At 33.3% G+C, this 14,620-nt stretch overlaps 1 protein-coding gene across 1 annotated transcript in view; it reads right to left on the reverse strand.

Moving 5' to 3' along the window:
- LOC125669485 (zinc transporter 7) overlaps window positions 1-14,567 on the reverse strand; it is a 27,731-nt gene extending 13,164 nt beyond the window's left edge. Inside the window, exons 1-10 of the mRNA XM_048904013.2 lie at window positions 14,389-14,567; window positions 13,091-13,192; window positions 12,545-12,658; window positions 12,278-12,365; window positions 10,555-10,681; window positions 10,415-10,459; window positions 9,890-10,099; window positions 9,544-9,679; window positions 5,519-5,609; window positions 4,587-4,736 (exon numbers count right to left, since the gene is read on the reverse strand). Coding sequence (XP_048759970.1) covers window positions 4,587-4,736; window positions 5,519-5,609; window positions 9,544-9,679; window positions 9,890-10,099; window positions 10,415-10,459; window positions 10,555-10,681; window positions 12,278-12,365; window positions 12,545-12,658; window positions 13,091-13,192; window positions 14,389-14,465 — 1,140 coding nt within the window. The 5' untranslated portion in view covers window positions 14,466-14,567. The remainder of the gene's footprint in view (window positions 1-4,586; window positions 4,737-5,518; window positions 5,610-9,543; window positions 9,680-9,889; window positions 10,100-10,414; window positions 10,460-10,554; window positions 10,682-12,277; window positions 12,366-12,544; window positions 12,659-13,090; window positions 13,193-14,388) is intronic.
- Between the last annotated feature and the right edge of the window lie 53 nt (window positions 14,568-14,620).

The raw sequence follows: 14,620 nt of genomic DNA on the forward strand, positions 1-14,620 counted from the left end.
CGCAGATGTTGTCTGCACCAAGCTAGTCTAGCGATACGATGACGTTGAGGCAGTATTGGGCGCACCGCTGGACGTCTTGGTCTGATGTTGTGCTTGCGCAGACGATTATGCACAGTTCTTGGACTGATTGGTTGAAGTCCAGGAATGCTACGAGCAGTCAAACTTGCTGTCTGGGAACGATTTCTCAGGTGCACAAGTCTAATGTGGTTGTACTGTCGAGTACGCCCAGAACTTGGTTGATCCCGAGTGTTACCAGATTGTTGGAAATGTCTCCATTAATGACTGGATGGTGTTCCAATGAACTCCAAAGTGCCTTGCTACGATATTTTGTGCCATTCCAGTTTGAAGCATCCCAACAGCACGATTACGTTGGTTTTCGCTGAGTCGTGACATGACAGAAGGGTAAATTTTGTCAAAACTAAAGTGCTTTCCTTAACGAATAGTGTCCAAACAAACCTTTGACACTTCTTACTCCAAACAGTATTGGCCAGTAATACTCGTGCGTACGAACACTTCAATAAAGAACATGTGTTCACTAACCACGAAAAAGTCCGTGCATCCGAGTCGGGTACTATCTGATATTGTTCAAAAACATCACCTTTATTGATTGTTTAGATTTTATAAATATAAACAATAAATATAGAAAAATTACACTAAATTTTATAATGCAGTTTCTTTTTTCCGCTAGTATATATTTGTATGTAAACCTTTGATCTCCCATTGTTGCCCCTCTCTACCCCTGAGCCATGATATCTTAAAAAACTTAAATCTGCACTATGTCAGAAAGCTTTTATGTAAATGTACTAACTTTTCTGGCCCAGTGGTTCTTGAGAAGAAGATTTTTAATGATTTTCCCTGTATTTGTATGTAAAACTTTGATCACTTATTGTTGCCCAATCCTACCCCTAGAGACCAAAATTATTTTAACAAACTTGAATCTGCAGAAAGCTGTCATGTAAATTTGTAGTATTTCCTGGCCCAGTTGTTCTTGAGAAGATTTTCCCTATACATTTGTATGTAAAACTTTGATCCCCTATTGTGGCCCCCATCCTACCCCTCCAGATACCATGATTTTAATGAACTTGAATCTGCACGATGTCAGAAAGCTGTCATATTAATCTGTTCTTTCCTGGCCCAGTGGTTCTTGAAAAGATTTTTAACGATTTTCCCTATATATTTGCATATAAAACTTTGATTCTCTATCCGGGGGCCATGATTTTTATAAATTTGAATCTGCACTATGTCAGGAAGCTTTCATATAAATTTCAACTCTTCTGACCTAGTGGTTCTTGAGAGGATTTTTAAATGACCCCACCCTATTTTTACATTTTTGTGATTGTCTCCCCTTTGAAGGGGGCATGGCCTTTCATTTAAACTTGAAAGCCCTTCATCCAAGGATGCCTTTTGCCAAGTTTGGTTGAATTTGGCCCAGTGGTTCTGGAGAAGAAGTCGAAAATGTAAACTTTTACCGATGGACAACAGGCGATCAGAAAAAATGTAAAAAGTTTACAGACGGACAACAGGCGATCAGAAAAGCTCACTTGAGCTTTCAGCTCAGGTGAGCCAAAAATGTTATACTGGCCATTGCATATGAAATGGTGACAAATATGGCATGCTTCCACCCATGTTGACCTCGTTACTTTGACCTAATTTTAGAGCTTTGACATTTGCCAATATTTGTCCTTACAATGACTGTGTATTCAATCAGTCATAGCATGATAGAATTTTTGCATTTCACAAATACGTTGATTGTATAAAACTTTCTGTACATGACTTTGTTACCTTGACCTTTTTCTGCACAAACTTTGTAAATGTCTTTTGAGATATTATAAACATGGCTTTCATATCTACTCTTATACTTTCAAACAAGACAATTAATGGAATGATTCAATATAATCTACTAGTTATTCTGAACCGTTAATCTATAGTTAATCGAGGATTTTTTTCAGCTGATATATATATATATATATATATATATATATATATATATATATTTATATATATATATATATATATATATATATATATATATATATATATGTGATAGTGTTATTTGATGTTGATTTATTTCTTTCAGATGTCATGGAAAGTTATGAAATATAACTTTCAATAATATGTAACTATTTTAAAAAAACAATTAAGTTCGCTTAAAATTATGATTAAGCAGTCAGATAAACATATTAAACAAAAGTCATATTTAAGCATAGCCTAGCAAATATAAACTTTAACCTTAAACTCTTAACCTTTGATTAATTAAATATTCCAAAAAGCCCATTGGTTAGTTTTTTCCCGCCAAGGCCTTTAACCCCCTTGTCTATGAGTAGAGTTCCACATTTGGTTAGACTGTACAGGTAGTGGTAGAAGGATATTTGGAATCACTGACAGTAAGTTGAATTTGACATTTCATACTTTTAACATTTCAGATATAACTAATATAATATTAATGTATGATTAATAATGTGAAAAGAGATGTCCGAGAGAGATAAATTAGTTACTGTTTTAAACATTTTATTGTCATAGGGTTTCAGTGATCAAGGATACTTTTATAAGTTTGTATATACGTTTGTATTATAAGACATTGTAGTAAAGTGTATGATATTGTTTGTAGATCATATTACATATAGAGATTATTACCAATATATCACTCGAATCTATTGCGAAAGGATTCAGTCCATAGTTGGTAGGTTGCTTGTAAATAATCATACACTTGTATCTTTGTATTTATATTAAGAATTAATATATATATGATAAAATTATTTCCAGATATGTAAATAAGTTCAAACTATAGTATTTGAATGATATTGTGTAAAGGGGAATAACTCTAGCATTACCGTTTGTCTAGTAATGTATGCGTCATGTTTTTTAGGTAAATTAGTCTAAAATGTAAATATATATTATGATATTCTTTCTATGTACTGATTGATATACATGTACTTAATTTCTCTTTATATGATGTTTTGCAGAATTCAAATAATAGGTAAACATGCCAGAATAAACCAATATAAAATACCAATTCGTCTTATCAATTACCACAACAACCCCGTTACATATATATATATTTTTTAAAACTATATTTTATTCCCAAAGTGAATGGGATCGGGCAGCAGGCATAGCCTATTTTAGCCCTCTCCCTATATCAAAGTGTCCACAGAGAACAACTACCCTTCATGCAGTACACTGTACCAAATATACAACAAATCCATTGCAAAATAAACTTTTATTTAAAATTAGCGTAAAAGCTGTGCCATTACTGCACCAGCACCATATACATGAATTATCTACAATGCAGGTCTTAATAAGGTACTGAGTTCACAATAGACTAGATTTTTTACTTTGTATATGATCAACAAATTGGCATCAACAACAATTTTATACCTTTATAGGTTTAAACATAATTACAATGTACTAGTAAATAATACATGTTTATTACACTAAAACTGTTACTATTTTTGACAAGAAAACAATCATACTTTTTATAAGTATTGCATTGGAGAAAATGTTTTTGTCTAAACTTGTAAAACCCTCAGTGTGCATGGAGTAAAGTTACTAAAAATCTGTGAAAATTCTGAAATGCAATTCTTACTACAATTAAGATACAGCATTTATGCTATAAATGCTATAAATATGATTAAGTGTATTTTAAAGTGATCAATCCTCCACAGCTATTGCAGGAATATCTGCAAAACATTGCCCATAGGGAGCTAAAATATGTTTCAGGTAATGCAATTTGAACAACCGACATATAAAACATATAAGCTACACAGATCTATTCACCACATGGCAGTATTCTTTCTTGTTATATGTTCAACAATACTTCATACAACTTAAACATTGCAGTTGAATCTATACATAGAGCACGATATGACATTCATTCATTCTTGCTACATCAATTGCATTTAGAAATAAACTTAACACAATAAAGACAAAAGCAGCACTTTGATACCACATACTCACAACTCTTGACAAACAGTCAACTGTACATAACACAGACATGCATTTGTTTAATTACACTGCCAACTTTTTCTCCAATACACTCACACTGACTAAGAATAAAGAAGATATCTAAGACTTCCCATCTGTATTAAGACATGTATTTCATGGACCAGAGTCAGCTCTCTCTTTTAAAAAAATTAGTAAATCCCGATATTCCTATGCCTACGAAGCCCCTACGGTACCTGTGCCCATAAATTTGGTCCCTCACCACACTGAGCTATCACAGATACTGAGCTATTTATGCGGATATTGACAATGCATTTGATGCAGTCTTTGTCAGATATTTATCAGTTACCCTGTAATAGCTACAGATTTTCGAACACAAGTTTACAACCCTTGCTGGACAGTGCGGGAGCAGATCACATCGGTGTGGAGTCTATCTGAACATACAACTGCCTCACACCAGCCTGAAACAAAATGAAAACACTTTAAAGCATTATAACTCTAGAAACTGGTATACAAGTTACAGTCTGCATCTTAAAACCATAAAAATGTAAATCACCATAATCACATCTAGACATAAAAAATTAATACAATCAATACCATTTTTTTCTAAAGAGAAACGCCTAATATCTTAAAGTTTATCAACTTACCTGTGTGAAGATGTTGTGTGTTTGACTCAAAATGTATCTAGTATCAGCATTCATGGCTACTTCTAACTTGATGGTCCCTATATACACCTCACTACATAATGTCCAAAAGTGAGGTTCCTGAACACCGTACACCCCCTCTAACTGGGACACCTACAGCAGATATCAAGAAAATTTAAAAAAAAAAAAAAGATGTCATCATAATAAACATCAATCAAAAACATTAAATCTTTAACAAGAGGCCCATGGGTCACATCACTTACCTGAGCAGTAGTTCCTAGCAATAAACAAGCTTGAGCAAAACTATCATTATACCAGTAAATTGGTTCAAAACAAATTTCAAAGGTAACCACTAAAAATTCATTATGTAATTGTCATCTCCCCTTGTAGAGGAGTATGGCCCTTCATTTAAACAAATTTCACCTAAGAATGCCCTATGCCAAGTTTGATTGAAACTGGCCCAGAGGTTCCGGAGAAGAAGATTTTTAAAAGTCGTCAATGTATTTTCACTATTTTGATATTATCTCCCTTTGGAGAACAAAATTAAATCTCCTTCACTAAAGAATGCTTTGTGCTAAGTTTGGTTGAAATTGGCCTAGTGGTTCTGGAGAAGATTTTTAAAATTTGTTATTTCGCTAGTATCAGCCCTTGGAAAAAGATGTGGCCCTTCATTTGAACAAACTTGAATCCCCTTCAATCAAGGATGCTTTGTGCCAAGTTTGCTTGAAATTGACCAAAAACTATTTGCCACCGAATCTCCAATTATGGAGGAATAACAATCTTCATGTAAAAATAGAACAATAAAATTTTCAAAGAAAACTTTAAAATAGTAAATGATCCATATTTGAAATTTAATGTCTACAGCATTTTGTCTTCAAACAGTTAAACTGAGCTGTTCTAATGTACAAGGTAAATCAAACACATAAACTGCTTACTCTTTGGTAACAACCAGGTAAGATATGGTCTAACTCTCTCGGTGTACGCTGCATTAAAACCCCTACTGAATCTCGTAATAGTGGCAAGACACTGTAAAAAGAGAAAAATCAAAATTACTACAAACATTCAAAGAGTACATGCATGATTTCTAAAAGCTTGGTGAATGTCATGTTTTAGCCATCTGATTTTTTGCATCAGAGACTTTACCACAGCACTCCAGTGGTAAAAATAAAGCATCAGTTGCTGTAGATTTCATATTTTTAATATTTTACACAAGTACTTAATCTTGCAACCTGGACACTTTTCTTCAATTCACATGAAGAACATAAAACTGGGAGTTCAGATTTTCATGTCATCCATCTTGTTTCTAACCGCCATAAGAGTTGATCCGAGACTCTGTTGTGAAGCCACTCCACTTTAAGTGGGTTACAAAAACAGTTGACAAGATCTTAAAAAATTTTCAGCATTGAGTGGAGTGTCATAACTAGTGGCTTGGGCAAAATATTTTATGAAACGTTTTAAAAGACATTCCTAATTTATATATTCAGATCATATCTGTCATTTATTATCTAATTATACATAATTATTTGTCCATCTTCCCTGTGCTTATATGCATTGAATGATATAGTCAATATTTAATCTTTCATAATGAAAGAAAGAGTTACCCCTCTGGTACAGGGGGTTCCACTTACATCGACAGCCCAATATTTGATTTATAGCTGATTATAAACCAAATGAGTGTATTTCATATACCTCTCACACCTCTAAACTGGGCTTAACATCAGTACCAAGGTGATGACAGTCAATGCATCAGCAGAACCTGCCATCTTAAATGGAGAGCCTCCAGAGGAAATAAATGATTTTACCTACCTGGCAAGTATTCTTAGTAAAAATAACGGAACTTAAGTGGGAAACTTTATCAGATGAACCCATTTCAGGAAAAGACTGGAAATTTTATTTTGTAAATGCATCTTTATGTACAAAAGAGACAAAAATAATTTACTTTCAATACAGAATACTAATGAATTACATTGCTACCAACTCCTTTCTTTACAAAATTAAAATTTCAGACAATAATTTGTGTACATTTTGTAATTGTGAAGCAGAAACAATAGTTCACATATTCTATGATTGTGTATATGTCAACTTATTTTGGAATGATTTTGAGCAATGGTTCGATGCTATTGAAAATGGTTATAAAATTTCAAGAAGAATAGTCTTACTTGGTAATACAGAAGGAAGCTGTTTAGAAAATTTTCTTTTATTAGTATCAAAAAAGTTCATATATTATTCCAGATCACAAGGAATCAGGCCAAAATTTTCTGAGGCAGTGAATTTATTTAAGTACTACAGAAAAATGGAAAAATACTGTGAAAATGTGTTTGGATGCAAATCCAAAATATTTACTAAATGGTCAATATATGATATTGTTTATAACAAGTGATGAAAAACCAAAGCTTTATAGGTTATATTTGTTATCATTACTTTTAGTATCATTTTGTTGATATGTATATTTTCAATACCTTTAAATTATGCCTAGCTGTCAAATACTAGTTCATGTAGAAAGTTTTTGTATGGAAGATATTGTATGCATGTGTGTGATTTTGTGTGTGAGATCATCTATGTAGATGTAATTGTAAATGTCTAAAAATAAAGCATGAAAAAAAAATAAAAAAAAATAACGGAACTGGAAAAGACATCAAGACAAGGCTCTGTAAAGAACGCTCAGCATTTCCTTTCATTATTTTTTGTTTTCTCAACTCTTTTTGTTGTTACTATAATATATTGTGTATGTCATTTTATAAGGTTAAAAGACCCCATTGAATATAAGCCATGTGGCTTTCATTGGTAATCCTTGGCATAGGCATATGCATTATATCCACCATATCTTGATATCAAATAGCTTAAAGAGTTTCCTTTGTACCTTATGTATTTTACAAGATTTCTGGTTTTAAATGCATTTCTCTCTGTGATATTTTCTTGTATATAAGCCTATTCCTAAAAAAAATAAACTAAAAAAAGCATTTGCTCAACTCCAGCCCATCTCATACAACTACAGTCTGAGGACCAAACTCTAACTTTACAACAGTAAATCAGTCCTCCTGTATGGGTCCGAATGCTGATGTGTTATTGACAGTGATATGAGAAAAGTAGAGGTATTTCTGCCTTAGAAAAATAAACCATACCTTCTGGCCAAATACGATCATAAACAAAGACTTGCACCAGAAATGAAAAGTAAGAGCATTGCATTAGAAATCAAGCAAAGAAGAACGAGATGGCTTGGACATGTAATAAAAATGCCCCAGAACAGAACACCTAAGATGGCCCTCTATTGGACACAACCTGGAAAGAGAGAGGTAGAACACGCACCACCTGCTGAAGAACTGTAACATCTGAGTTAGAGGAAAAGGGCTACTATATTATGGGAAACATTATTCATATTAAAACTACTTGTATTTATAAGTATTTTCTGTCCGAATTGATTTATTGTCATTTTGCTTACTTTAATTACACTTTATTCAATAATTTGATCATATTACTGCAAGCAGCTGCCATGTGAACAGGATGTACAATGTATGGACAGAAGATACAATGCAACCCTAGTTTTTTTCTTTTCTTCACATTACGGTAAAATTTGTTTAAATCAAATTATACATCAATATAAATATGTTGTATAAAATTGTCCATCGAATGATGAAAATCCAAACTTATCTATCTTAATTTTCTTTAATTGAAATTGCACACTTTCACATTCAGAGCCAATTACACACAGTAAAATATCTGTATCTCAAATATGGTTTATCTCGAATACCCCGTTTGAGTTGAAGTCAACCGCCGGTCCCGGTCGTTTTCCCTATATAAATGATTAAAAAAACTTCTGATATTTCAAACACGGTAATCTGGAATACTCCGCTTATGTCGAAGTATTTTCAAGGTCCCATACCCTAAATTCACCTGGTTTATCTCGAAGTGCAGTCAATTTTCCACTCTGCTTACCATACCTGGCGTCGTTAAGTCACACATTCACACCCGCGGCTACATCAATTATAATTAATGACCGCTAATCCACATTCCCTTTTCCGAGTAGACCCAGGTCGCAATAAATGGTTCAACAGCTTGGGTGATTAGTGAAGCCATCCAACATCACCGCCAATTATGAACTAACACACCCGATTCCAGGGATGATGTTTTGAATGACACACGCTCTATCATTAACATGTGGGTTAGATAAACGCACAAAATTGTCGAAGTACGCTTGAAGGTAATGCTCTTAATAACGATAATTTATTTAATAATACACGCTTCATCATTAATACTAGTACAGAGAAAACACGAACATTTATTTAATAAACATTTAAAAGTTTTTTGTTTTTTTTTAAATCCGTCTTTTTTGTTTCTTACGTGATAGGTTCTTTCATTACAACGCAATAACTACATCCCAGTCGAGCCTGGACATCAGTAAACTTAAAGTAAGCATACAGGCACGATCATCTTAATTTTGAAACACATTGTGAATTCAATTGGATGTTTATATATATTAAAAAAACGAAATGTTTGTCTTTGAAATTCCACAATATTAATTTATCAACTTAATGTATTAAACTATAAGAAACGGCAACGGGGTTTTTGTTTATAATGCAAATCCCATACTATGCATCAAATATCCTCCTTCCAAAAAAAATATCCAAGATCGATTTTGAATATATCGAACCCCCGGATATCTCGAAATTTTTTCGAGGTCCCTCAGACTTCGAGACAGAGATATTTTACTGTATTTCTAACCTAGCTATTTTAATCTTAATTGAATCTCATATTCCAAGCTACATGTAAGGGTCACAAGTAAAAACAAGCCATTTAATTAATCTGCTTGACCAGACAACATGCCACTGGACATGCAGACCTTATTGGTAGTTTAGATCAGCTAAGGCTCAGGTCAATCTGAGATCGATAAAGTGTGACTTCACACCTGAGAAACATGTCCATCCCTATACTTAAGGAGACACTAGTGAAAATCAAAACAAACCTTATAGTGATGAGAGTGGCGATGAACATGGAACACACCGGATCAGCAATCATCCAGCCAAAGTAATAGATGAGTATGGATGAAATAATCACTCCTACACTGCCTAAAGTGTCAGCAAGTATATGAAGAAACACACCTGAAAGAAGACATCTTTTACTTTTTAATAGCAACTAAGTAAAACTTCTAAATGGGGAAATTCAAAAGTCATATAAAACATCTATGTTTATATGAATAAAACTTGTATATACTTTAAAACATAATTATATCAAGTATTCTGAAAATTGAATTAAAATTCTGATAACAGCTGAATATTGCATAGAAACTAGTGTTAAAAAGAGTCATTTACCTTGCATAATCTGTGATTGTGATGCCTTGGCTGTGTTGTGAGAGTGACCATGACTGCCTCCACCGTGGGAGTGGCCATGACCTTTATCACCATGTGAATGTCCATGATCTGAATCTCCATGTGAATGACCATGACCTTTATCACCATGTGAATGTCCATGATCTGAATCAGGTGTATAATCAGCACTGATTGAATCCTGGGTATCTAAACCTGAAATAAAACCATAAACACAAATCACATTAACTTTCTCCTAATTCCAGTCATAAGACTGATAACATTTTGCTTTTCCGTGAGTCGCAATAGCAAGGAATGCAATCAACACTGAATATATCTGTACTGATACTGTACATGTCTGTGTATTAAAATTACAGTGTTCCTTAAACTTGATAGCAATTTGCAATATGAAACACTGACTTTTGATAAACATGTAGTTTTCTGTATGACATGAGTTAGCTATAATTAGAACTACATGTACTATGACGTACGCATAAGTTCCGCTATATTTAGAACTAAATGGATACTGACCCAAACCATGACTGTGTCCATGACCTCCATGAGAATGACCATGATCTATAAATTATAAAAACATTTCATAAAGTTGTAAAGAAAGTTTAAATCCAAAACAAAATGCATTCATTAAAATGAAATTTGTAAGAATTCATTACCTCCCCCACCATGAGAATGTCCGTGTCCGTGCTGAAAAGCGAATATTCCTATCAGGTTTACAATGAAGCCACCCACGGACACAAGGAAGAGACGCTCATGTTTGACTTCTGGTGGCTCCACCAAACGCTGCAAAGACACAAAATGTAGTTATACACATAATAAGGAACTTTATGTGACAAACATGACTGCATTCTAGTTACCTCTTGATTTGTTATATAGTGAATCAAATCTGTATGTTTTACTGTAAAACAACAAGCCATGACACTCACATGAGTCACCTTCTAATGGAAAATTAAAATTCTAAACTTTGACCCAATTGTTGTGGTTCCACACTCAGCTTATGACCATTTTGGAACATGGCACTTTGAAGATTTTTCCTGCATGTTGTGACTTCACACAGGCCATGAAGGCCACTGCTTGAACAAAATTGATTCTACACTACTCAATAATAGCTGCATAATTTAAAATTTGATAATTGTGGTACATCTATTATGGTTTCAGGAGAAGACAAGAGTATCAGTAAAACTGATGGGTGCTCCCCGAACTGCATCTAACCAATGAACTACTTCATATGATGAATGAATCGCACAATGATCAATAAATGTTGAAATATTGTTCATATATAAAGTATATGTTGAGTGACCTTGACCTTTACAAAATAGCCTTGAGTGACCTTAGTCCAAATGATCAATAACTGTTGAAATATTGTTGAAATGAAGAGTGTTCCAAGTGACCTTGACCTTCAAAAATGACCTTGGTCCAAGAGTCCCTGTCCCAAGAAACATATGTCATCAATTACAATCAATTTCTGAGAAAGGTTTAGGAGATACAGCCTTGGATGGACGGACAGACAGACACACTCCCCCGAAAAATGTTTGGTGAGCATAAAAAGCTGTCATGTTTGTACACATATTACTTAGTCTATACTAAACTCTAAACCACTAATGTGACCCCAACCTGGCCTAACGATCCCTGATATTTCTATGCTGGAAGGAAATATTTTAATCAAATCTATACTGAACAAACAAGTATTCTTATAAATTTTGTTATTTTTGGCCTTGTGGTTCAAGATACTATTTCAAAACAAACTCATTCTTTATGTTTTTTGTTTTAAATTATCCTCACTTGGAAGGAATAAAAGCCTTCAATAGTTATACAAACAAACTCGTACATCTTTTTAATAAATCATTTGCCATGTTTGGCTTAATTTGATCAGGTGGTTTTAGAGAAAAAGTAAAAATGTGATTTTTAAATTTTTTTAAATTGTTTAACGTCCCTCTTGAGAATTTTTCACTAACATGAAGACGTCACCATTGCCGGTGAAGGGCTGCAAAATTTAGGCCTATGCTCGGCGCTTATGGCCTTTAAGTAGAGAGGGATCTTTATTGAACTACATCTGCTGTGAACAGGACCTCGGTTTTTGTGGGCTCATCTGAAGGACCGCCCCATTTAGTTGCCTCTTACGACAAGCAAGGGGTACTGAAGACCTATTCTAACACGGGTCCTCACGGGATGTAACAATTTAAAAAGTTAACAGAGATACAAGTTAAACACATAAAAACAGGGAGACAAAAAGACAAGGATAGCTCAGGTGAGCTAAAAACAGGGAGACAAAAAGACAAGGATAGCTCAGGTGAGCTAAAATCCATTGCCAAGTTGGACTGATAATGTATGCAGTAACAAACTTGTCATTAAACACATGACCCAACAACGTGTGGTTACCTCTATGGCTTCAGAGAAAATGAAGAATCCAATGAAGAGAAGAAAGAGTCCATTCACAAAGCCAGCCAAAACTTCAGCTCTCACATACCTGTTCAGAATCAATCAAATATCAATGTTAAGTAATTATATCATTTAACTGCTATACAAATAATTATACACTTTATCATATCAAATATCATTGGTAATTATCAATTTTTAGTCATTCTGATTGTAGAAGACATATGCAGTCTCTTCACTGGAAGAAAAAAAAAATTCAATTATTTTTACCCATAAGAGAATGACTCATTTGCTCTCCATCTTGAAATGACTGAAGCTGCAAGTCCTGCTAGCAAGGCAGTACAGTCAAAGAACATGTGGAAGGAATCCGAAATAAGTCCAAGACTGCAAGTAAACATCATCCTTCATATTAACTTCATTCTCGTTACTGTATACAGCCTTATTTTGCTGCATTTATAATTTTTCTTATTTGTTACATCTGCGTAAATCACGAAATTAAAACTGCTGTGAATATAAGCTAGCCTTAAGTTACATTTAAAATTGGCATTGAAACTGCTTAAATTTGTTGTGTAGTTTCTCTATTCAAAAGTAATTTTTGGCTAAAAATTAAAATATTACACGTCAGATGTGATATGTACTTTTATAAATGTAATAATGATATATTTACATTCATACATAATAAATTGTGTCAATTGTCAACAGTGAACATATTTGAATCTAATAAATCAGTCCTAGTTAGAACAGAAAAAGTGAATACAGTCCACATTTCCCAAAAACAAAAGTCCACAGGCACAGTACAAACATATACAAACATACCTATTGGTCCAAACTCCATACAGAAGTTCCACGAAGGCAAATGATAAATTCAACAAGAGGAAGAAGAAAATATTCCTTGAAGTCTTTTCTGAAAATATTAACCTGTTCAAAAGAAAATAAATCAATCAGTTTTTTTCTGTATATTCAATATTCATCTAATATTCATAATGATAAATATGAAGTTCGACTTTACATGTCAACAGGAAAGTGTAGAACATTTAGTTTGGCTAATTACATGGACTGGTCCATCAAAACACTAGTTAAAGTTGTTGATTTACATTTTAAAAATTTATTTACTTTATCATACTTATAAAGTTATTGTTGCTATTTCAAAATATGTTTTAAAATGGAGTTGCATTTTTAACTGATTCATCAGATCTCAAAATTGAATTATCTACAATAATAATATGGATTATCAGATAAGAAAAAATAATTAGCTGTATATATTTTAGAAAAACATTCACTACAAATGTTATCCCCTAGTGAAATGCGAGACGGAAATTGTGCATTTACAAATTTTGAAATTTCTTTTCTTTAAAAAAATAAAAGAATGTCTTATGGTGCATGATCATAAACTTCCATTTTCATCATGTTCATTGTACATGTAATTTGGGTAAAGGTACGATTTTATTTTTTGATTTTATAACTAAGTTTAGTAAATTTATGGCTAGTTTGGTAGAACATGTGTCTGCATGGTATATCTTTGTTAAGTTTCAAGAATTCTGATGTATAACATCCATTACTTAAATATTCTAATCTATTTTATGTCATGAAACAAATTTTAAGAGTACAAGCAGTCTACGTGTAAGTATTAATGAGAAACCTTTTGACATCATAGTGTAGTCACATTGGTTGATAATTAGTTGATGATTGACAGAAGTAGCCATTCAGCACAATATGCTGAGCTGATTTTAATGGATTATCAAGATATCTAGACTGTGTTTGTGCTAGCTGATCGCCACTTCCCCAATGGCGAAAGTAAACTGCATGTGATGAGGTAATTTCATGCCTTACTCGTTGATTATTTACATATGTATAAGGTTAGATGTGTATTCATATATTATGACCCAAGCACCTGTGATATAATATAGTATAATAATTAAGAGATACTATTAAAATGCAAGGAAGTTATGAGTAAACAGAAAATCGATAGTGAGTGTTAAAACCGTTGCTTGAATCAAGAACTCATCTACAATCTAGATTCAAGACAATTAAAGAAAAATAGTAGCACAACACATATGCACATGTTGCATTTTGTAAACATATGCCATACAGATGAACTAGATAATGCCGAATACCTCATCCATCCCATAAATTTTTCTTTGATTCTCCATCCAGGTCGGTAGTTGCCATCGTCCTTATGAAGAGGTAACATCACTTCTTCAAATGTTTTCAGTTATCTTTAAAATCCAAGTTACCATCCGTTTGCTACCGGTGTCGTGTCACTTTCTCTTCTTTTTGTCGGTAATTTTTATTTGATGATAGTTTCGTATCTAATGCTCTTTTTTTAAGAAATAAAGATATATCTAC

Source organism: Ostrea edulis, chromosome 4, assembly GCF_947568905.1.
Source record: "Ostrea edulis chromosome 4, xbOstEdul1.1, whole genome shotgun sequence".
NCBI lineage: Eukaryota > Metazoa > Mollusca > Bivalvia > Ostreida > Ostreidae > Ostrea > Ostrea edulis.